This window comes from Nansenia antarctica (genome assembly GCF_963989245.1).
Source record: "Nansenia antarctica genome assembly, chromosome: 19".
NCBI lineage: Eukaryota > Metazoa > Chordata > Actinopteri > Argentiniformes > Microstomatidae > Nansenia > Nansenia antarctica.
In genome coordinates, this window is record NC_137692.1 from 19,015,705 (window position 1) to 19,039,135 (window position 23,431).

Here is a 23,431-nt window from a genome sequence, read left to right on the forward strand (position 1 = left end):
TTAGTCAAAACTCTGGAGAACCGGCTCATGTCCCGTTTCCTTTAAAAACCTCAACAGATCCTCAGGCTTGAGTCCCATGGTGGCGGCGTTGGTCATCGGGTGGAAGTACACCATCGCATGACCCCCGTTAACCAAGTCACTGTCGAGGACAAACCTCACGCTCTTGTCCTTGTCACAGAACAGAGCCAGGGCCGTGGCGCATCCCTGGCCCACCTGCAGCTTCTCCATCATGGCCGCCTCGTCAGCGAAGCGCAGGTTGCCGCTGCCCACGCCCAGCTTCTTGGCCAGGTCGTTGAGGTTGACCTGCCGGTCGTGGCGTACGGACACCAGCCACAGCCCCTTCTTCTTCTTGTCTTTCAGGAAGAGGTTTTTAGAGACGGCTCCGCTGAGGTGCTGAAGGTGAGGCATCATCTCCTCCACGGTGAAGACCTGAGGGAGGGGGGAGGGGGTGTAAATTATGAGGTGTACTGACTGACTCCCACCACACAAAGAGGACATGTTGATTTAAATTAAATTAAATTAATTTAATTAAATGTTGAATGCCTTGTACCTTCAAAGAAACCAGTAAAAAACTGGAGCCATAAATAAAAAAGGTATTCTTTTTGGATTACGGCTCCACTGTTTTTTTTGTTTTTTTTAAGATACAAGACATAGTCATAGCCATCTATTTCTGTCATTAATCAGTCCTATAGTAAATTGAACCATATTGGATTAATTCAATATCCTAGGTACTCTTTTTGAGATGGTCATTTCAGAACAGAGGCCCCCCCATCCAGTGATAGGTCTTGTGCGCCCCCTGGTGGAGATTGTTTGACTGCTGCACAATGATCGCAAAGCACACGTGGCAATTGCAAATCATTATACAAAAATCATCGTAATTTTCCCTAACTGTCACCAACGCAATATCAGTGCCTACAATAAAGACGACAATAACAACTTATTGCAAACAAGACTTGAATATCATGTAACCGCTAGGCTGTGCATGGGACATGTATGCGAAGACAGACAGACGTCTCCACTGCGTCTTACCGGTGGATGCTCCACGCAGACGGTCTCGATATTTAAACTTTGCAGATATTTCTCCAACTCAGACCGCAGTTCAGATGACGCCATTATTATTATTGATTAGCTATAATAAAATGAAAAACAAATATAGAAGACCTCCGAGCAGAAACCGGAAGTTGTTCCTATCCTGGTCAATCAATGCGCATGCGCGTAATTCGCAGACGGAAAGCATGCTCCAGGAAATTGAAGTCCAATATAATTTTAATTAAAATTTTCCAAGTCCAACATGGAGATGCACTCCGTTATGAAACCTTTAATCTCACACAATTACACATTGTTCCTACTCTACCAACTACCATTTATCCAAAGTATATACCAACAGCGTCACGTGGATGATGGTAAAGGTGAGGCTCACTATGCCAAACTGAATTAAATTAAAGACCCAAATACTGTTGTGCTGCAAGTAGGTCTCCAACTCCAGAGGTGCTACAGATGCACCTTTACATCTCAAAGTATAATTAATCTGTCCTCAACGAGCTATGTTTACCATGATCCAGTAGCTGCTTTCCTCTGAAATTGAACATATTTAGATATGTATAGGCCCCGTCAGATTTAGAGATTTCAGGGGGGTATTCCATCAACGTCGCAAAAGGTAAATCGCTCCAAAATAAGACTTCCTTTAGTGAGGTTTATGGAATACCCCTCAGGTATGTCAGCTCTGTACCACACCTTTATTATGGCTAAGCATGTACCTCATATTTCACAAGGCACGGTCAGAATGGTTGCTGCATTTCATACTGAAATAAATATATAAACAAATATTGAATACGAAAATGATAAACATTCCCCAAGTAATCCCACCTAAAATAAAAAAGAACACCTTCAACTGTGCCTATTCAAGTTCAAGCCAATCAAAACAAATGACCACAGTTAAAGACGACACATGACAAAGTTGGTGGTTGGTGGAAAACAGTTTTTTATTTCATGTCCGCCCAGTCAACTCGTTTATTTGTCCTCGGGCTTGTTGAAGCAGTAAGTGAGGCAGCATTTGCCACAGTAGTGCCTGTCGAAGTGGCTGGCCATGAACACGCCGGCACCACACTCATCAGCAGGGCACTCACGACGCAGACGGTGGATCTTGCCGTTCTCGTCAACCTATGGAAGATAAAAACGGTGGAGAATGTTTAAACATTTTAAATGTTACATGTTTGAGACCAGTTATGGCCATGATGCACTGGGTGGATGGGCTCATCTACCTGTTCAGAAGAAGAAGTAATTAAAAACTACCAACAAGGGATTATTCTAACTACCGCCGCCCTTCAAAGAAACACAAATTGAGGTAGTAGTAGTAGGTAGGCCTACACCTTTTCATGTTTTGAGGTGATGACCATTAGGCCTTTACAGTTACAATAAAGAATAAACTCGCTTGATTGTGTTCTGTTGTCCATTTAATCCTTATCCATGGCATTTTATTTAGTGTAGCGGTAGTTGGCCGTTTTTTTTTATTTTTTATGAGGGAACGCATGACTAGGCTATTCCTCAGAGTACATCCATGCATTCATTGAGGCAACAGGGGAACTGTAACATAAGAACATATAATATTGACATTCAGATCATAATTATTTGGGTTCAGAGGAATGGGGTGGGGTCTGTCCCTTCCAAATGAATTGACTATCCCCTTTGTAAATATGTGGGAAACCAACAGACCATTGGAAGAGTTTAATGTTAGCCCAATTTGGAACCGACAGCTACGACAAGCTGCCAGGTCTTGATTGAGGGCCCGTAGTTGGCTGTTTTGATGTGGGGCAGGCTGTAGCTAGAGGATTTCTAAACATTGGATGATTCTAATATAATGGTTGTGGTCCAGCCCAGGCTATTCATTTACCTTGTAGTACTTGAGCACTGCGAGCTTGACCTTCTTCCTCTTGTGCTTGTTCTTCTTGGGTGTGGTGTAGGACTTCTTCTTCCTTTTCTTGGCACCACCTCGCAGTCTCAGCACCAAGTGCAGAGTGGACTCCTGTAGAAGCAACACCAATACAGGTCAGCCAATCAGGCACCAATACAGCTGTAGTTGAGTGCACGCAGGTACACATTACATACAAGTGGTGTTGTCAATAAATATACAGTTTCAACAATAGTAACTCAATTATTTTCTACTACTGTTGATGTAGTAGCCCAAAACTGACAACATTGAAAAATATAATTGAAGCAGCGATATAGAAATAAATGCTTTAGTGGACTTGGGTTCGTCCAATACTATAACATAACCACACACAACCATGTCGGAAAGTATGGCTTGGACAGGGTTGCCACCTTTACAACAAGCAAGTACAGGACCGTTTCGCAAAACTATTACCTGGGCACTTCTATTGGACTACCTAAAGTATGACATCAGAGCACTCATGGTCTGCACATTTATTACAGAGGAAAAGGGTGACTGACATTTCGACTTGCTCAGAGTCAACCGACTCAAGTCGAAACGTCAGTCACCCTCTTCCTCTGCAATAAACGTGCAGACTATGAGTGCTCTGAAGTCATACTTAAGGTAGTCCAATAGAAGTGTTCAGGTTATCTTTTTGCTATTATATTGTCCTCTACTGCTGAGCACCAAAACCCATGGATCTTACTGAAGCACGTTGGACTTTACTTTTGGAACTACAGGACAGTTTCCTCCCTACACCCTAATCATACATGCGTTTGCGCAAGTACCGTATTACTAATTGAACTAACAAAACGTGACTGAATCTAAGTCGAGTTGAATCTAATCGACAGACAACTAGAACAGAGGATTTAATGACTACCAGCAGCAATATTCTGACAGATAAGCCTAGTCGTATATCTTCCGGCAAATACATATCACTGGCTTGTTGACCATTTTGTGATATGCTCACCTTCTGAATATTGTAGTCAGACAGGGTACGTCCATCCTCCAGCTGCTTACCAGCGAAGATCAACCTCTGCTGATCAGGAGGGATACCTGGATAGAGAGACGAGAGCAATCAGCCATGGATGTCTAACCAATCAACATCTTGGATACACTAACACACACACACACACACACACACACACACACACACACACACACATCTCTCAAGTGACAATCCAATTCAAATATGACAGGGGAAAAACATCGGGATGTATGTATACCTTCTTTGTCTTGGATCTTAGCCTTGACATTTTCAATAGTATCTGAAGGCTCAACCTGGAGGGGAGAGGATAGTGTCAGTCTTGGAACTGTCACATCATTTCCTTATTCCCCATCAATACAACCATACATATACAATCCACCGGTGTACGGTTGTTTTATAAGTTAGACATAAAAGGTTTTTACAATCCAGATACAGCACAAGAGGACTAGTCTACCATAGACACAACTGGTTAGTTAGCTAAACTGAGCCGGTCACACGTGTTTACGTAAGGGAAATGTGGCTAACGTTAGGCAAGGCAAGTTTATTTGTATACCACATTTCATACAACAGGGGCAATTCAAAGGGCTTTACATGCATTAATTAAAATGACAGCAAGAGGAGCATAAGAAGAAGAAAAAAATACAATGAATAAAAGCAAATATAAGAAGTAAATAGATAAAACATTTAAAAAGACAATAGTTAATGGGAAAAAGACATTGATAGAAGTGTTTGTGTTTAATCATAACTGGTGCAAAACATGAAGGCTAGTTGAATGCAAGCTGGCTAGTTTTTCCAGGGCAGAGCTTGGACATCAATACCGATTTCTCTGACGGCTAGTAAATTAGATCTACATCTAGATAACATCACAGATCACATATGGTGTTATTATATCGATACAGGCATGATTATGACACATGTTAACTAGAAACATGCGCACATGTCAGCAGACAGGAGCCTCATGAAGCCTTGGTACTAACCTCGAGGGTGATGGTCTTACCCGTGAGGGTTTTCACGAAAATCTGCATTTTGGCGTTCAATCCACCTGCAGAAAGCAACGGTAACAGTGTTCATAGTGTTTTATTAACATTGCGAACGAATAATTCGAACGAAGAAATACATTTATGAATGTCATTTATCGCTTGAAACAGAGAGCACGATCTTACCACAGTCTCCTGCTAATGGCGGATCATGAGAAGAGGGCTTTCACGGGGCGCGACGGGGTTTTCAGGGCGGATTCGCAGGGAGTTAGGCGTCCTACAATATGCCTGTTCAAAAATCTCGCTAAAATTATATATATTATAATGATTTACTTTTCTTTTATCTTTTCCAATGTTGTTTTGTTTAGCTTTACATTGGTTTCCTTTAAATAAAAACAATAATTATAATATATAATAATAATAACAATATGCCTGTTAAAAAATCTCGCAATATATATACATATATAGATATACATGTTCCAATGTTGTTTTGTTTAGTTTTACATGGGTTTCCTTTCAATAAAAACAATATATTAAATAGTTATTATAGCTCTTAGAGATGGGACGACTACCTTAAAAAACTACCTTACCCATAAATTCCCCTCGAAATATCCATAGCAACCTTCCTGTTTACAACTTTGTGGCTCTTGTTTGAACCATGCTGTGATCTGCAAGCACAAAGTCAGTGAAAGAAATCTTGTAATCCATTAGATGAGTTCATAAAATAATCATGTCTGGGACTGCAAGCCGTCATCACTCAGCTGTTGGTGGAGGAAGAGCCCTGCCTTTGCCTCCTTTCAAAAGGGCAAGTGACCAGAACTTCTTATCATCACTGTGTGAACACATCCAAAGTGAGAAGGAACTTCTGATGTGTCCAGATGCAGGGCCTGATGAGCAACGCTACATCATTTACAGTTCTGCATTTGATAAGGTGAGCTATCTTAATAACCAGCAAAACTACGCATTAGGGCCTACATTTGACAAGGACTTTGGGAATCATTTGTCAAGACTATATAATTATCAGTCGTTACACTGACTCACTGTATTTCTTGCTTGTTTTGGTTATTAATATCAGGTCATTGAGTATTCGACTGCTTACAAAACGGTCCTCACCGTCATCAAGAAAGAGTACGATGACTTCATTGGTGCCATCAAAAAAAGTGACCGTGACGCCAAGCTGGCACATGGCAAACTGAAGGCCAGGGTGGCACAGCCCACCTCTCTGATGTACTGTCAGAGGAGAGCTGTCCAACTCCAGGAGAGGCAAGAGAGTCAACTCAACCTTCTCCAGTCAAATAGCTCATACACACGCTGCCCCCCGGGAGGCAAGACAATCCCCCCGCACTTAGTCCCTTCTTCAACATGGCGTGACGTTAGAATTATAAGGTTCTATCTCCATTTTTGTCAAAATTGAGTTTTTTTACATAATCTGATCCATTAGGTGTTTATTAATGCCTGTGTGGTGTTATTTTTAAAATGTTGACATTTTTGAGTTAGTAATTCAAAATACAAAGGTTCCATCTCACAGAACATAATGGAATGTAAAAACTTTGACGCTCAATATCTCTGAACTACTCTAAACGGAGATAGAACCTTATAATTCTAAACGGAGATAGAACCTTATCATTCTAAGCTCACGATGGGTCAAGCCCAGCTGGAGCTCCGTTAGTGACTAATATACAGTAGAAGAATCATACGTAAGAATAGGCTGTTCCATATCAGGCCAAGACAAGCTAATCTACCTCCTTCCACTAGAACCCACAACCCAGACAATATTGTACACATAGGCCTACTACTTGCATCTATTTTGATAGAAGGTCTTACTTGTAAATATGTAGTTGTCACTTATTGTATGCACTTGTTGTAACTTGTCATTCTCGATAAGATTGTCTCCAAAATCACTTTACATTTACATTTACATTGAAGTCAGTTAGCAGACACTTTTATCCAAATGTATAATGTACTGTACACCTCAATGTATTATATGGGATAAATCTAGTTGTTTATCTTTCCCTGTAGGATTGCCATCATTCAGAGAGACACTGCAGAACTGCGAGCGGAGCTAAAGAGACTCCAGGAGTCGAGGAGAGACAGGGGGCCCTCGCTGCAACAGAAGACTTCCAACTACAAGTCTCCACGGCCTGTCGGACAAATACCAGGCATGGGCCTGACATCGCTAAACTCTCGTGTCTCATTTGCACCTGTTTGTTCAGAAAACATCACACTTTACATTATATTGGCTGCATAGGCCTAACTGAGTATGGCCTAATAACAGTAACAGAAATTGAGAGTGTGGGGGGATGAACACACACACACACACACACACACACACACACACACACATATAATTCTCCAGGTTTCATAGCCTTGTCGTTTATAACTGTGTGCCATTAATTATTGATTGAGAATGTTTATTTTGGTCCCTTATACAATTCACAATACATATATAAAAAAATGCGTACCAGGACCAAAAAGGTGTAGGCTGAAGCCATGGCTTATTGCGCCTACCCTTGTTACATGCATGTTTTCTTTTTTCCCCCTTTTTTTCCATGAGTGCATAATCAAAAACAACAACAACATTTCACTTGCGCATCTTAACAGAAAACTCAAAAGTACCAAACAAAAAACTATATTAATGTGCCTACCCTTTTTACATTAGTGGTTTTCCCCTTATAAGTGCATAATCAAGACATAGAAACATTTATAAACAAAAAAATTATCAATGCATTCTGCATTGTTTTCCTCCCTATGTCCTCCTAGGTCTGACTTTTGATGAGTCGATGGACCCAGCAGCTCTGGCCAAGCATCTGGAGTACCTGGAGAGAAAGCGGGCCGACGTGCAGATCAAGAGGAAGAGTCAGTACGTGTCCGTACAGGTCAAGGCCGACCTGGACAACAGGAGGAGGGCTGCTCTGGATGAGACGGACGAGCTGGCTGTGGAGAACGAGAGGCTGCAACTCCGGTGAGGATGTGAATGAATGAGTGAATTAATTGATTGATTGAAAATATATATATAGCCAAACATCAAAGAACAGGCAGTACATGCATGCATTAAAAAAACATCAATTGACAGACATCAAGGAAAGCAAATGATTCAGAAAAGCTTTATCGTCCCATCGCTGGGCAATTTAGTTGCAGCAGAATTGAGTTTTCATTTGTCAATTATCATTTCTATTACGTTATTTTTTCGGAGTGGGGCAGTCCCACTCATATGTTTACATTTTATTGGACAGATACAGTGAAGACAGACAGGAAAGTAAGGGAGAGAGGGCATGTCAGCAGGGCATGGGCCGGATTCGAACCCATGCCGACATGGGCATATGTGTGCGCTGTAGACCGCAGTGCTAGACCACTGGACCACCGTCAATTATCATTTCTCATGCTCAGAGGATAATATTTTCCCTGAAAAATGAAAAATGAAAAATGAAAGGTGAATTTGCTTTTCCTCTCTCTGTAGATACAAGCAGCTGACGTTTCTGAACAGCGCCCTCCACACCTGGGAGAAAACAGGAAGAGATGTTCCGCTGTTGGAGTTCGTCTCTTCCAAACTGGTGAACATCTCAGATCTGAAAGGTCTGATACAGTTCCACACCATTATATTAGTGTTTGTTGTACTGTGATAGTAATGTGATAGTGAATACAGTTCTAATGAAGGATACTAGGTCTAATGCTTTGTATGTAGTATGTATTACTGTAATTAAGCTGTAATTGTTTGTCATATAGCATACTGCATATTGAATAGGAGATTTGGTGTGTGTTCTGTAGCAATGTTTAGTTAGTCAAGGTAAGGTTTAGTCAAGGTTTATTTGTATAACATAAATCAGCAAAGAAATGTATGATTTTCTTTATTTTGCATTCTAGATTGTGACGGTCATAGCAGCTGTTCAGTGGTGTTTGACGAGGATGATCCCAGCAAAATCAATGAATCTGAACAATTGGTGGATTACATTGAAAGGTACAGTACAATTCTTCAACGTTATCATATTATTATATGCTTGAACACAATTCAAGTAAGACCTGTTTAGTAAGCATAAGCAGTAGTGGAAATTAGGGGAACCCCACAGGAACAGGGTTCCGGTAATGAACCTGTTGGTTGTTGTCACTAACCCGGCTCAGAGAAAGTGACAAAATAGGGAGACAAGTCGAGGGTAAAGGTAAATTATTATTTTATTAATAACTAAAGAATATAAGTAATGGAGAAATGGGATGTGATAGTCAGTTTATCAGTTGTGTAGGGTGTGGGTGAGTGATCTGTAATGTGGAATGTTGTAAGGTGTAAACAAAGGAACAAAACGTTGCCACTAACAAAGGAGTAACAAAAAGGATAACCTGTATGGAGAGAGAGAGAGAGAGAGACTGATCCCCAACGCACAACCTAAATAGGTACTACATCAGCCAATCAGGCCTCCTCTCCCCACTGCCATCCTGCAACACAATCAGAACAAGACAGCAGTGGAGGGAGGAGACCGTAACACCCCCCCCCATAAAAATTGGGGACCAAAAAGGACCCAAAACAACTTCAAAATACATAAAAACTGTATTCCCCTACCTACTGTACCAGGGTTTCCACAACTGAGAGTAAGAGTCTGATTTAGCAAGTGTAAGTATCATGAGCTCATGTTTAGCTATGGAGTTCTCTGTTTTGTCTCATCGCAGGTTCATTGAACTGTTTGAGGGACGTGAGTATGAGGCAGCTGCCTTCCATGCTGCAAAGTCTCCTCACGGAGTCCTGAGGAACATGGAGACCATGGAAAAGTTCAAAGGTCGTTACATCCCTCTGTCTGTTGTCATGTGATGTTTGAGGATATGACAGTGTCCTGCAGTGATGTCATACAGTGTCATGCAGTGATGTGGCATCAAATGCATCACAGTACTATAGGCTTACAGTGATATTCAATCCCTGATATACATTGATGACAGGACGTTGAGGCTCGTGTACACTTTGTGTCGGGGTCATTTTGTTATCTGTATAGGTATAGAGCATAGACATACATACACAGGGTTCCCACGGGTCCTTGAAATCCTTCGAAATCAAGGTCTTAAGTTTTTGAAAATAGACATGGGTCATTGAAAGTGTTTGAATTCCCCTCTCTCTCTCTTTCTCTCTCTCCAAAAAAATAAAATATATATTGAATATATATATTCAAAAATATTTTACCTAGCTCGTCAACTAGTTCTGTCTCAAACTGTTGGGTCCTTGAATTTGAGGGAATTGAGTCTTGATGGTGCTTGAAAAGGTGCTTGAATTTGATGTTTCAGAAGGTGTGGGAACCCTGCATACTTCACACACATCATTGAAATATAGTAAATTGAAGTCCATTGGAATTGATTTCCATCTCGTGAGCTTAGAATTATAAGGTTCTATCTCCGTTTAGGGCAGTTCAGAGATATTGAGCGTCAAAGTTTTTACATTGCATTATGTTTTGTGAGATGGAACCTTTGTGTTTTATGAATTACTAACTCAAAAATGTCAACATTTAAAAAAATAACACCACACAGGCATTAATAAACACCTAATGGATCAGATTATGTAAAACGTCACAATCTGTCTTCCCCTCCCCCCTCCAGAGGTCACAGTGAGCGACGGAGAGCTGCCCCCTCTCCTCCTCTTCTTCCAGGCCCTCATGATCTCAGTGAACGCGGGGAAACAGCTGCCTGGGGAGACCCTGTCAGTGGAGGGGGTCCGCTGTGCCCTGCAGTACAACTTTGAGCTGGTTATTCACTGGGTCACCCAGAACAGGTATCAATGTTAACATTACATTTACATAACATTACACTGAACAAACATAGAAACACAAAACAACACTTTTGTTTTTGCTCCGATTATTTTTACGAGTTGAACTCAAAGACCTAAGACTTTTTCGATGTACACAAAAGGCCTACTTCTCTCAAATTGTGTTCACAAATGTGTTTAAATCTGTGTTAGTGAGCACTTCTCCTTTGCCGAGATAATCCATCCACCTGACAGGTGTGGCATATCCAGATGCTGATTAGACAGCATGATTGTTGCACTGATGTGCCTTAGGCTGGTCGCTATAAAAGGCCACACTAAAATGTGCAATATTATCACACAGCACAATGCCACAGATATTGCCAAGTTTTGAGGGAGCTAAGTTTTGGGCTAAGCCAAGAGACTGTCTATGATTTTGACGCCTTTGTGGCTATGTCCAGATGTGTGGATAATCTCATAAGTGAGAGATGTCGAGAGCACCGGTCTACAACTTCCGAACAGCTCCTGCTCTGTCATCACTGGAGCTCCGACAAGTCTCCCCGAGTCCCCCTCGGTCTACGGTCGAGGAACCGATGCCGTTGGGGAGACAACCCGACACACTCAGCAAGAACAGGATCTCAGGATGAGGGACACGCCTTGCCTCTGTTGTGGGGTATCAGGCCTCTTCCGCTCAGCCTGTCCAGAGCTCTCGGGAAACTCTTCATCCACAGACCTGCGACGAGTCCTATCATTCCTACCGGAGTTTTTGTGTTATGTTCCTTGTGCCACTTGGGTTTGGGGGTAGTTGGTTGCGCCTGGGTCTCATTTGATTCACCAAGCGTATAAGCCTGGCTTTGTCTTTTTCTGTTTGTTACAGTGTGGTGGTGATATCTCTCGGTAGTCGATTGGTGTGGCAATTATCTCTTAGTAGTCGATGTGGTGATGTGATATCTCTCCCTCCACAGACTGACATGCAGCGAGGCTTTGGGGGATGTGATCTCGGAGCACGGAGACAGGAAGCCACGTATGGCAGACACATGTCTGGCTCTGGCCCACATCGTCTACCAGGCCTGCGGCGTGCTCAGGAAGGCCGCACTGAGCATGTGCAAGAGAGGCATGACCGCAGGGGTGATGGAGTTCATCTATCACAGCAAAGAGTTTACTGCAGGTGGGGGGATGGAGTGTTATTCAAAACATAGATTAGAGTAATGGAACGGTATTGACTATGTTTGGGTATTGAGAAGTGTTTTCTCTGTGTGTGTGTGTGTGTGTGTGTGTGTGTGTGTGTGTGTGTGTGTGTGTGTGTGTGTGTGTGCGTGTGCGTGTGCAGATGACTGCCTGTTTGTGTTGAAGGGCTGTCCCAGTCTGGACCTGCTCCAGGCCTTTACCCAGCAGTACCAGAGCCAGGCTGCAGTGCTGTCAGTGGGCTTTGCCTGCCACGCCCTCCTCAACTCTGACCTGGAAGACCTTGCCCTGCAGATGCTGGAGAAGATTCACTCTACTGGACATGGTGAGATACACACACCACCAACCAGCAAGAAACACAGGACATTCAGAATTCTTTATCAGCTCCTATACCCACTTGCCACTCCTGTAGATCACACTACACACACACACACACACACGCACGCACGCGCACGCATGCACGCACGCACGCACACACGTACGCACGCACACACGCACGCACACACACACACACACACACACACACGCGCACGCACGCACGCACGCGCACACTCACACGCACACGCACACACACACACACACCACACACACACACAGAAAACACTCAATACCCAAAACATAGTCAATACCGTTACATTACTCTATCTATATCTATGTTTTGAATAACACTCCATCCCCCACCTGCAGTAAACTCTTTGCTGTGATAAATGAACTCCATCACCCCTCACACAGACACACGTTGTCCTACATGGCTTTGCTGTGTGTCCCAGGTGTTCTGGAGAAGGTGATCCTGGAGGACGCGGCGTGCTCAGCAGAGAGCTGGGGTGAGATAGCGAGCTGCTGTGGGCAGAGGAGCCGGTCTCAGCTGGCTCAGGGCATTACCTCCATCCTGCTGTCACAGACTTGCATACAGAGCCAGAGGCTGGTGGAACACATCTACATGTAGGGAGACAAGACGGCCACCAGGGGGAACCCAGGGACAGATCAAAGACATAACACCACCAGAGGACCCTACCCTACTCTACTCTGACCTAGTCTGGGTCCACTACAGACCAGCCCATTCATAACTGACTCATTCAGTTCATTCATTCATTCTTCTACACTCGGAGATAGAATCATAGTATTCCTAACAACTTAACGACTTAATTTAAAGTAAACACATCGGTTTAGTTTAAATGTCACTATTAAATAGTTAGTTGCACTCATTTCTTTTTTATTATTATTATTAGTAATAGTGCCTCTTATTCATTCTGTAGTATCACGTCTTCTCCCTAATAATTGGTTTATTATTTCGATATCTTGCTTTATATTTTCTGAGCCTTCTTTATAATTTCAAACAATGCAACCTTCGACTACTGAGATAATCTGGCTCGTTAACGGTGACAAGGCTATCCAGAATATAGAATTTGTCCCTCATAAATGTCCCGTTTCCTGCCACCAGAGAGAGAGAGAGAGCTTGTCATTTCACTGGGTCATCCAGAGCAGCTTTAAATGTGAACATATCATAACATATATTAGCTGTATAGAATTGACAGACTCTAAGTGATCTATAATGAAAAATCTTCAGATCTTCAGAGGACAAGTTGATGTTTTTATTGACAGGTGCTGACACAAAAAAGGCACAAAAGCAGCAGACAAAACAGGTTCCTTGCAGAAAGTTCTGGATCAGCCATTTCTCACAGTCTAACAGTACTCAGTCGTCATCATGTTCGAACACTGTAATAGGTTTTGGTTTTCAAATCAACAGTGAGCTGGTAATATTAATTTCTTGGAGGGTATGAAGTCATGTGCAGATGTGAGACCAAAATAATGAGCTACTTCTTCTTAACGTCATATATTCCTCTGCGGACTACAACCTCAAGACAACCTTCACCTTTGACCGCTGAGGAAATCTGGGTCATTAACAGTGACAAGCTATCTAGAATATAGCATTTTACCCTCATAAATGTCCTGTTTCCTGCCAGCAGAGAGAGAGAGAGAGAGAGGACCACCTCCCTCTGCGTGGGATGAGTCAGGGAAAAGACCTGATGGTCACCTGGCCGTCCATGAGTGTCCTGGCTGGCTGTTATGTCACCAGAAAAACAAGAGGAATGCAAAGGCAGAGAGAGAGAGAGAGGGACAGCTCAGTGGCGTCACACTCACACACACACACACACACACACACACACACACACACACACACACACACACATGCATACAGTCTACATTCGGATACACATGCACACAGTCTACATTCGGATACACACATAGACACACACACACACACACACACACACACACACACACACACACACACACACAGAGGAGCCATTGTCTCCACGCTGGAGGGCCAGTCTCATCTCAATTACCCAGCCGCAGTTGAGTGAATGAAGCCCCCCTCCATACACACACACACACACACACACACACACAGAACAAACAATGCCCGGCCGTCAGTAAACACTAACTCCTGCTTCCTCTGCCTCGACCCTCCCTCCGCCCTCAGAGACATGAGACCACACTGTGAGCTGATTGTGGTGGCCACCATCCCCTCTGCTAATCAATTCCGCTCATGTCTCCTCGGTGCTTCGCTGGGCGTGTTTGATCTGGTAATGGGTTAGTGAATGGACGGGCGAAAGGAGATAGTAGATGACATTGTATTTTGAGGCAAATTTGATAACCGGGGCTAATGGGCTAAATTGATTGTTAACAGGACATATGTTCTTCTAATCAGTGACAGATAGATACCCCCTCTATGCACACTCGCATTGCTTTCTTTCATCAGCAATTGAATTCTCAATATCATTGATGATGTTAGCTCTCTAGCCCACTAAAGCAGATTGACACCCACTAGCATCTTACTAGCATTTAGCTCCCCTAATAGTGCTAGAATTGTAGAGTATCGGTGACGATGTGACAATGTTACTAATGTTAATCATCCAAACTTGTGGTGTTAGCATTATAATGTCTCCAGACTGCAGATATGTGGGGGCAGCTGGTATCCAAGGGAGACATTTGTTGCCAGGGAGGGAGAGGGAATAGAGGAGAGAATCGGGGGGAGGGGGAGAAAGGAGGAGGGTAGGCATTCGTCAATAAGTGATGGAGAGATGAAGAGAGAAGAGAGAGGAAGAAGAAGAATAAAATGCTGATTGAGCATCTATTTTGCAGAGAGTACGTTGCTCGTTGCAGAGACCACAGAGAGAAAATGGGAGGAGAAGAAGGGGGGGGCAGAGATAGAGAGAGACAGAGACAGAGAAAGAAAAAAAGGAAAGAAACAAAGAGAGAGAGAGTGAGAGGCAGGAAACGGCAGAGAGAGAGAGAGAGATTGTGCTGAATCAGCGCTCCGAGGCTCCACCCCTCCTCCCTCTGCCCGTTATTGATCTCCTGCAGTAAGAGGAGCTGTGGAGCGACTGGAGCAGGAGCTGGCCTGCTGCTGGCCCCGGCATGACGCAGCTTTACCAGACACCCTCACGCCCCTGCCTGCCTAGGGCTCACTCACTCCCCATCCCCCCTGCCCTCAGCCCCTGCCTGCCTAGGGCTCACTCACCCTCCCCCCTGCCTCAGCCCCTGCCTGCCTAGGGCTCACTCACCCCTGCCCCCCCTGGCACCCAGGCCTACTGCAGCCTGCAGAGGAGCTACTGGAGCTGGCCTGCTGCCTGCACTGAATGACACAGCTCCCTTTTAGACACCCCATCCATCCCCACTTCTCTGCCCCCTCACCCCCTCAACAATCAGCTACCCTCTCCGGCTCACACACCCACCAGCACCCCCTGTGCATCCTACTAACCCCCAAGCACCCTCAGTCCCAGCCCCCAGGGATCACCAGCCCCCCAGTGCCCTGACTCAGGCCTGCAGCAGCTTGGGGTAAGAGGAGCTATATTGGCCCTGGAACAGCTGCCTGCACCCTCAGTCCTGAGCCCCAGAGCTCTGGTCTGCTGTTGGTGTGACAGGCGTCAAGTCGCTGCAAACAGTGTTCTTTTTCAGAGCTTATATACACGTGTCTCGAACCCGCGTCCTCTGTATTGCAAAACACACGTGACAGTCACTGAAATATCGATCAATCGTTGCCAACACAATCGTCCCAAAGTGATTCGAATGTAGGAGAAAATGTTGATGGATTTGTTGTGTTTCCGACCTGCCAAACTGTTTGTTTGTTGCAGGATGTTACAGTGTACACAGTGGTCACACTTTACTTTGTCAGAGGTGCTGAATTATTTATGGTTAGGCAATTACCGGCACATAACCTACAACAGTTCTATTGACTGTGGTGCCGTAGAGTGACGTGAGAGTGCTCCTTTGGGGATGGGATTCGGGAATCCGATTTTATCGGATTAATCAGGAATTCCTTTTTTTTTTTAATTGATTTTGACCGAGCCGCAAAGCAGTATCCTATTTTTCCCTGATCATCTATGTTGTCATGATCATGTCGTGGAGGTGATGAGTAGCCCTGCCCGAGACTTCGAAGCCTGAATGTAGCCCTTTAGCATCATGAGGATTTCTTCTTGGTATAATGGTTGACATCTGGGTCATCCATGTTATGTAACATGTCCCCTATGGTTCAAACCCTGCTGGTTACAGTTCATCCATGTTTGTCCCAGGAGATGCTTCCTCAGTCAGCCAGCCAGCCTGTCAGAGCCTGTTCAACAGCTCCAGGTTTTTCCTCAGTGTTCCAGCGTGTTCCTGGTCTGGCAGAGCATGCCACAGATATGTGCCCTCTCCCTCTCTCTCTCTCTCTCTCTTCGGTCGGCCCTGGCGCTCAGCCCTATGCGCCCTCTCCTCAGCCCTGGCTGCGTCGACGTGAACTGACAGGGCTGTCTTAACACACACAGCCTCTGGGTAGAGCCCTGTGCAGCAGACCAGCAGAGAGAGAAAGAGAGAGAGAGAGAGTGAGAGGACAGGCTAGCAGAAAGAGAGAGAGAGTGAGAGTGAGAGGACAGGCTAGCAGAGAGAGGAAGAGAGAGAGAGAGAGAAAGAGAGAGAGAGAGAGAGAGAGGGGACAGGCTAGCAGAGAGAGGAAGAGAGAGAGAGAGAGAGAGAAAGAGAGAGAGAGAGAGAGAGAGTGTGTGTGTGTGTGTGTGTGTGTGTGTGTGTGCGTGTATGTGTGTGTGAGTGTGTGTGTGTCTGTGTGTGTGTGTGTGTGTGTGTGTGGCAGCAATGCTCATCATGCCACACATGCTTTAATCCAGACAGTGGCCACAGAGTTTTGACTGCCTTCCAGGCCTTTGTTTGAGAGAGCGTTTGACCCTGGGTGTTCACTAGGATGGATCCAGCAGCAGCAGCAGCAACGGTTTTAGAAGGAATCTGGTCAGGAATAAATGGTTGTATCAGTCCATTTTTGAGCCGTGACTGGGCATGACTGACTGTTGCATGTTGCTGATGAAACCTCCCAGCTCTGTTCCGTGAGAGGACAATCACTATGATAGCACAGCTAGCCCTCCTCTTTGTGTTTGTATGAATGTCTCTAGGGTTGACGGGGTATTTATTTATAGCCACTGGGGTAGTGGACTGTCCACTTGTTGATATTTCCATGGATTAAAAGAGCGCCACATTAGGTTGGGAATGGAAAATAGTTCATTGATTTCCAGCGTGGCAGATTGACAGAGAAGGGCGAGTGCTTTGTTATGCAGCTGACTTGATATCGGTAGCCAATGTCTCCTCTACACGGCTTGTCTCTATGACATTCAAAACCAAAAAGTGGAGATGAAACGATTGCAATACATGATGATAATCAAACCGGTTTGTTTTTCTACTAGACAGAGAAAGGTTGTCACACAACGACACATACTCTTCCACTTTTCACACCAAATCTCTCTTTTTTACCCAAGAACTGAAGAAACTTCTAAATGATGTCATTCTGCCAATGAGATTCCGCCAACTGTGGCTTTGGAGCTTTGGCTTTGGAGCTTTCAATCATTTGATCCTTCCTTAGAACTTCCTTAGAACTGTGTTCTAATCTATATCTGATCTCCTCCTACTTGACAATAACAGCATTCTGAAGTTCCTGTATCAGAGAGAACAGAGCGAGCTACCTACCTTGTAATTACACCCACAGCTCGGTCTCTGGAGATATGGCACCAAACCAGGAAGCCTGCGTAAGACTTGCCCACAGAATTAAAACGACCCCAGGGCTTCAAAGCCTATTTTGAACAAATCATCATGTTTCACGAATAGGCCCGACACCAGTTCTAACGTGCATGAAAACAATATGAAGTTGTAGGAAATGTGCATATTGAACTGTAACAAATATGCAATTAGTGGGGAAAAATGGCCCCAATTATCCACCCCCAGTAGCCTTTGTTTAGTGTCCCAACAGAGAGCCCTGCCTCCATTTGTGGACATGTTACGTAAGTGTTTCGTTTTTCAATAAACATCGCTGGGAGCTCCAGAGGTTTGGTCTAGACTCTATAGGCAAAAAAGAATAGGATGCATTTAGCCCTGTATAGATCATGGGCATACAGTTACTGAAGTGTCAGGGAAATGTGGTCATAGCTGAGTTTGGTGCCCCGATGCCATTGAAAGGCCTAGCATATAATAACGGGGGATCGATTGATTCTGCCTTTGATGTGCTATTGCCCAGTTTGACATGTTTAGTTTCAACAATGTAATTCACTTTTGATAACAGAAAGTCTATGAGTGTGAAGTCTTATGCAGGTGTCCAGCATGAATTGGAGAAGAGTTCTATCCTTAATGGTATCTCGTGGGGACCTGGAGAGTTTGTGTTCCGCAGGGGAAGATAAGAAGGGGAGAAGTGGGTCATTATGGTCAAGGTCTCACATCTGCACGTGACTTCATACCCTGCAAGAAATTGATATGAACACTATTGATTTGAAACCCTGTTACAGTGTTCTAGTATGATAGGCTGGTTGTTATACGTATTGTTGTTATAGAAATGGCTGATCCAGAACTTTCTCCCAGGCGCCCGTCTTGTCTGTTGCTGTCCACCATTAGATCCACACACACACACACACACACACACACACACACACACACACACACACTCACACACACACACACACACACACACACACACACTCACTCACATGCACGCACCCACCCTGCAGCACCCAGCCTTACTGCGGCAGCCTCAGTGGTAGGGGCCTTACTCCCACTGGAGACCACCAGTATGGTGTGTTAATGGTATTATGTGTAGATGACCTTTTGAGGGGTTTTATGGTTCTGTAATTCTGTTTGAGTAAGGGTGGTGTTTTCCCAACCACTTTCACTTGGTTGCTCAATATAATTAAACATATTAATACCTATAAACACAATATAATTATGAATGTATAGGTTCAGTGCATGCTGTAGTAGCCTATGTATAGAACATAGATAACCTATTCCAAATAGTTAAAGCATTGACATCGACACAAAACATTTGCTCCTCTGTTCTCTATGGTCGACACTTCTCACCGGTGTTAAAGTGAAGGCTGTTTACAATATCCAGTGACAATGTTTGTCTTTACAGACACTTCCTTACTCCCGTGTCTAGGACTGCTTCCACATCAAAAATCAAACAAGGAAACGAAGGATTAGATCATCGCTATAACCTTTCATTGACAATTTTTTCACGGCCGATTTCCAAGCTGAATTTACAGGTATGGCATTAGTCATGGTGGCATCTTACTTGTACAACGTCAACAATATTGATGACATTGTGACTAGTGTAAGTATTGCGGGATCATAAAAGAGTAACCCCTAACCCTGACCCTAACCTATTTTGACTGTATAAGGTATTGTATACCACTGTATTGTGGTGTTGGTAGAGACTTGGTAATGCGTTGGTAGTGTCTGCTGTGTGGTGTTGGACTCTCGGCATGCTGGCTGAGTCTTTATTGCAGCCTAACACTGGTTTCAGTTGGCCAGCAGCCTGCTCAATGCAGCAGCCTCAGAGAGCATGGAACTCTGGGTATTCTGCATTGAGCTTGGAGGGTCACAAAGGGTAGGGCCAAGAAACGTCTGAAATATTGATGAGCCAATATCTGGAGCTTTCTACTGACCTTCACTCCCCCTGTTCACCTTTCATACATGCAGTCAGACACACACACACACACACACACACACACACATACACACACACATTTTAAATGCTTTATTTATGTCCACATACATGTACAATATCTAAAGGACATACTGTAAATACTAACAGTGCATTTTGACATTATGGAAACAGTCCATTACAGTAGTGCTGAGCCAACAACCAGTTATGCTACACACAGGATGTTATTCACACCAGATGATTCCAGTGGGTTGACAGATCCAGTATCAATACTGTAAAACAGACAGTATCCAGCTCATGGGTACAGGAAGCACCGCCTTCTCCATATTGAGCGGCTACCAATAACAGCAGATACTGAGCAATACTTTGCTAACTGTTTGGCCCTTCTCTTAGGTAGACCAGCCATTTGGAGGCCTCTAACAACAAACTTATGAACATGGCCCAGGCTGCCAAATATCTGTAACCCAGTTGTGATATGGCCTGCTCCAGCTGTTGGTATTTCAAGATCTTGGTTGAAAAGGCTTCCTCTAGGCTATGGTCAAAGGTGCAGCCAACTTCTAGAATAAGCACCTCTCTGAGATTTTCGTTGACAATTACAACATCGGGGGTGTTTGCTGAAATATTAGAGAACACACATACACACATACACACACACACACACACACACACACACACACAAACACACATAGACACACACACATAAACATACACTCACCGAACACCTTATTAAGAACACCTGTACACATTCTCATTCAAGTGGTGTAATAGTGTGGGGAATGTTTTCTTGGCACACGTTGTGTACCCATCTTCTAATGGCTACTTTCAGCATGATAATAATGCACCATGTCACAAAGCAAAAGTCGTCTCAAACTGGTTTCATGAACATGACCATGAGTTCAGTGTTCAGTGATCTGAATCCAATAGAACACCTTTGGGATGTGGTAGAACGGGAGATTCACAGCTTGAAAGGGCACCTAAAAAATCTGTCATCAAATCTGCCATCATGTCATCATGGACCAGAATCTCAAAGGAATATTTCCAACATCTTGTGGAATCAATGCCACAAAGAATTGAGGCTGTTTTGAAAGCAAAGGGAGGCCCTACTCAGTATTAGTATGTATATATGGAGTTCATGCTCTGCACACTCTACATGGCTCTCTTTTCTGCTGCTTCTTGCTGTCACTCTTTATTTGTCACTCATTCAGAGCTATCACTACTTCCCCCTCTCTCTTTAACACACACACACACACACACACACACACACACACACACACACACACACAGATACACACACACACACACACACACACACACACACACACACATTTTTTCACTAACAACAGAAATGCGGAACTGTGTGACACTGACTGCAACAACAAATTAGGGCTTTTTTTTGGAATAAGGAAGAGAGATTGCAAACTAAACTGATGGCATTATAACAATCTCAATAACACATTCCTGGCATTTCTGATGGAACACCACTGCAACCGTACATAATGTGACTTGCTGTGAAACGTGTTTCTTCTGCTGATCCTGATAGTGAACCAGGGTGTCTAGCTATGTGGTCCATCCTGTCCTCCCTTCCCTCAGCCACACTATGAGATAGGAAGCAGAGCTCCTTAGCTGGAGGATGATGCTGCATGTTTGTGTTCTGCAGCCTAGTTCCTATACTGCCCCTGATGGCACATATTCGAAACAATGATCTTATATATAGGTCATTCTGTATAAGTCAGTGATGGCTGGTGGAGGTAGAAATTGGAGGACAGCCTCACTGTAATGCATGGAATAGAATGAGGAATAGTAACAAACTTGATACTTGATACTATTCCTTATTCCATTTGTATGGAACGGTGGTTGTAAATTGCAGATCATCACCTTCTGTTCGGTTGTCCCTCCCAATATCCCACCGTGTCAATAAAATGTGACAAATACATACAAGTCATGTGAACTCATTCCATAGGGAAATTTGGTTTGTAAGGTAGGATGGACATACAGCAACACAGTCAATACCGAACACAGGTCCGCTGAGAAAAACAAGGTATACAAAGAAAAAGAGAGTGGAGCTGTCTTTCAAAAAAAGGAAGGAAAAACTGAATCAGAAACGCAGCGAGTGTAAGCAGGCCTGTTATGTGGGCCATGGGCGGGCCACCATGCCAGCTCATCCATAATAAAGTAGCCTGGGTTTACTAGGAGCGGACGGGAGCAGAAAACGACACCCACTCTGTGCTGTGAGGGAGCCTGAACCAGGAACACACCAGAACAACACAGTGAGAGTGAGGCTCGGCTCCCATTTTATAATAATAATAATAATAATAATAATAATACATTAGACTTATATAGCGCTTTTCTAGATACTCAAAGACGCTTTACAAACTGAAAAGATCGAGTAGTAAAATAAAAAGAGAAACAAAAACAAAATAAAAGAAAGTATAGGGGTCTAATTAATTTATAGATACATTTTTAATAGATGCATATTTATCCCCCCATTGAGTTTAACCTCATTTCCCCTAATGTCCACTCCCTGCAAAAAAGACTGCTATAACATTGTAACCATCAAATGTTATACTTTCTTAACCATAGTGATGCTCTGTGTCCATTTAAATCCATGCTGTGTAGTGTCATGGTGACTATATGTAGTTGACTTACATGTGTTGAACTGGACGGGTGTCTGATATTCTAAACCCTGTTCAGTTCAGTTCAGTTTACTTTATTAGTCCCAGATGGAAAACTTGGCTTGCAGTCAGGAGTCCCAATTAAAAACATACAATATAAATATACATACAGTATTCAAGTACACAGAACAGAACAATCATGGAGAACATCAGTGATGTAAAGTGCAGTTTAACATACATTGCATACATGACATGCAAAATTAAGCAAGTTTATTGCAATTTATTGAGTTTTTACTCCGATTGCGCTTGAGTCGGGGTATTCTCCGGCCTGAGAGGAGTGTTTCAGATTCAGAGTGAACGGGGTAGACTTCACTGTCCAACACATTGTGACGTTAGAATTATAAGGTTCTATCTCCATTTTTGTCAAAATTGAGTTTTTTACATAATCTGATCCATTAGGTGTTTATTAATGCCTGTGTGGTGTTATTTTTAAAATGTTGACATTTTTGAGTTAGTAATTCATAAAATACAAAGGTTCCATCTCACAAAACATAATGGAATGTAAAAACTTTGACGCTCAATATCTCTGAACGACCCTAAACGGAGATAGAACCTTATCATTCTAAACGGAGATAGAACCTTATCATTCTAAGATCACGACATACCTGGCCATATAGAGAACATGCTGGACTAAGATGACAGTGGAGGGGGGTCTGTTGGACACCTATAACTCTGCCAGCCACCTAGACAATAGAGCTCTGGCAGTTCTTATCCCTGATATTAAGGCATTGAAAACGGAATTTAATAAACAGTGTTGTTTTGGATTAATTTCCTGAGTCATGATAGTTCCTTTGTCTGTGATTTCGCTGTAACCATGGTCACGGCAGGGCTGAGGCTCCAAGATGGCTATCTATCTATCTCTGTCAGGGAGGGAGCAATGACTAAGCTGTCTGACTGAGAGCATGATGACTTCACCTCACACAGCCACACCAGACGACGGGCGTATATTACTAATACTGCAATATCGATGCAACGTCACTGTGATATTCAAAGATATTGAA

General features: G+C 43.5%; 3 protein-coding genes across 3 annotated transcripts; 1 reads left to right on the top strand and 2 right to left on the bottom strand.

Annotated features, from left to right (window-relative positions):
- Positions 1 to 1,181, bottom strand: prorsd1 (prolyl-tRNA synthetase domain containing 1; the record flags this gene model as incomplete). Its single annotated transcript, XM_080549210.1, has 2 exons — positions 1,030 to 1,181; positions 1 to 429 (listed from the first exon to the last, which is right to left on the bottom strand). Exons 1-2 carry the CDS (start codon positions 1,111 to 1,113, stop codon positions 1 to 3), a joined length of 513 nt encoding a protein of 170 aa, XP_080405336.1. The 5' UTR covers positions 1,114 to 1,181.
- A 782-nt stretch (positions 1,182 to 1,963) lies between these two features.
- rps27a (ribosomal protein S27a) lies at positions 1,964 to 5,104 on the bottom strand. The gene is made up of 6 exons (XM_080548774.1): positions 5,078 to 5,104; positions 4,892 to 4,956; positions 4,153 to 4,207; positions 3,897 to 3,982; positions 2,891 to 3,022; positions 1,964 to 2,160 (listed from the first exon to the last, which is right to left on the bottom strand). The coding sequence occupies exons 2-6, from the start codon at positions 4,937 to 4,939 to the stop codon at positions 2,011 to 2,013; spliced, it is 471 nt and encodes a 156-aa protein (XP_080404900.1). The 5' UTR covers positions 4,940 to 4,956; positions 5,078 to 5,104; the 3' UTR covers positions 1,964 to 2,010.
- A 517-nt stretch (positions 5,105 to 5,621) lies between these two features.
- LOC308173970 (clathrin heavy chain linker domain-containing protein 1-like) lies at positions 5,622 to 12,732 on the top strand (the record flags this gene model as incomplete). The annotated part of the gene is made up of 11 exons (XM_080549023.1): positions 5,622 to 5,822; positions 5,967 to 6,154; positions 6,911 to 7,050; positions 7,652 to 7,853; positions 8,349 to 8,464; positions 8,753 to 8,846; positions 9,548 to 9,654; positions 10,460 to 10,631; positions 11,567 to 11,769; positions 11,932 to 12,111; positions 12,557 to 12,732. 11 exons carry the CDS (start codon positions 5,622 to 5,624, stop codon positions 12,730 to 12,732), a joined length of 1,779 nt encoding a protein of 592 aa, XP_080405149.1.
- Between the last annotated feature and the right edge of the window lie 10,699 nt (positions 12,733 to 23,431).

Excerpts from the sequence above, each read along its gene's own strand:
- rps27a (XM_080548774.1), bottom strand. The coding sequence starts at position 4,939 with ATGCAGATTTTCGTGAAAACCCTCACGGGTAAGACCATCACCCTCGAG. Across the intron at positions 3,983-4,152 it reads TAAGATCCAAGACAAAGAAG|GTATCCCTCCTGATCAGCAG; the intron begins GTATACATACAT and ends CTCTCTATCCAG. Across the intron at positions 3,023-3,896 it reads CTGACTACAATATTCAGAAG|GAGTCCACTCTGCACTTGGT; the intron begins GTGAGCATATCA and ends TTGCTTCTACAG.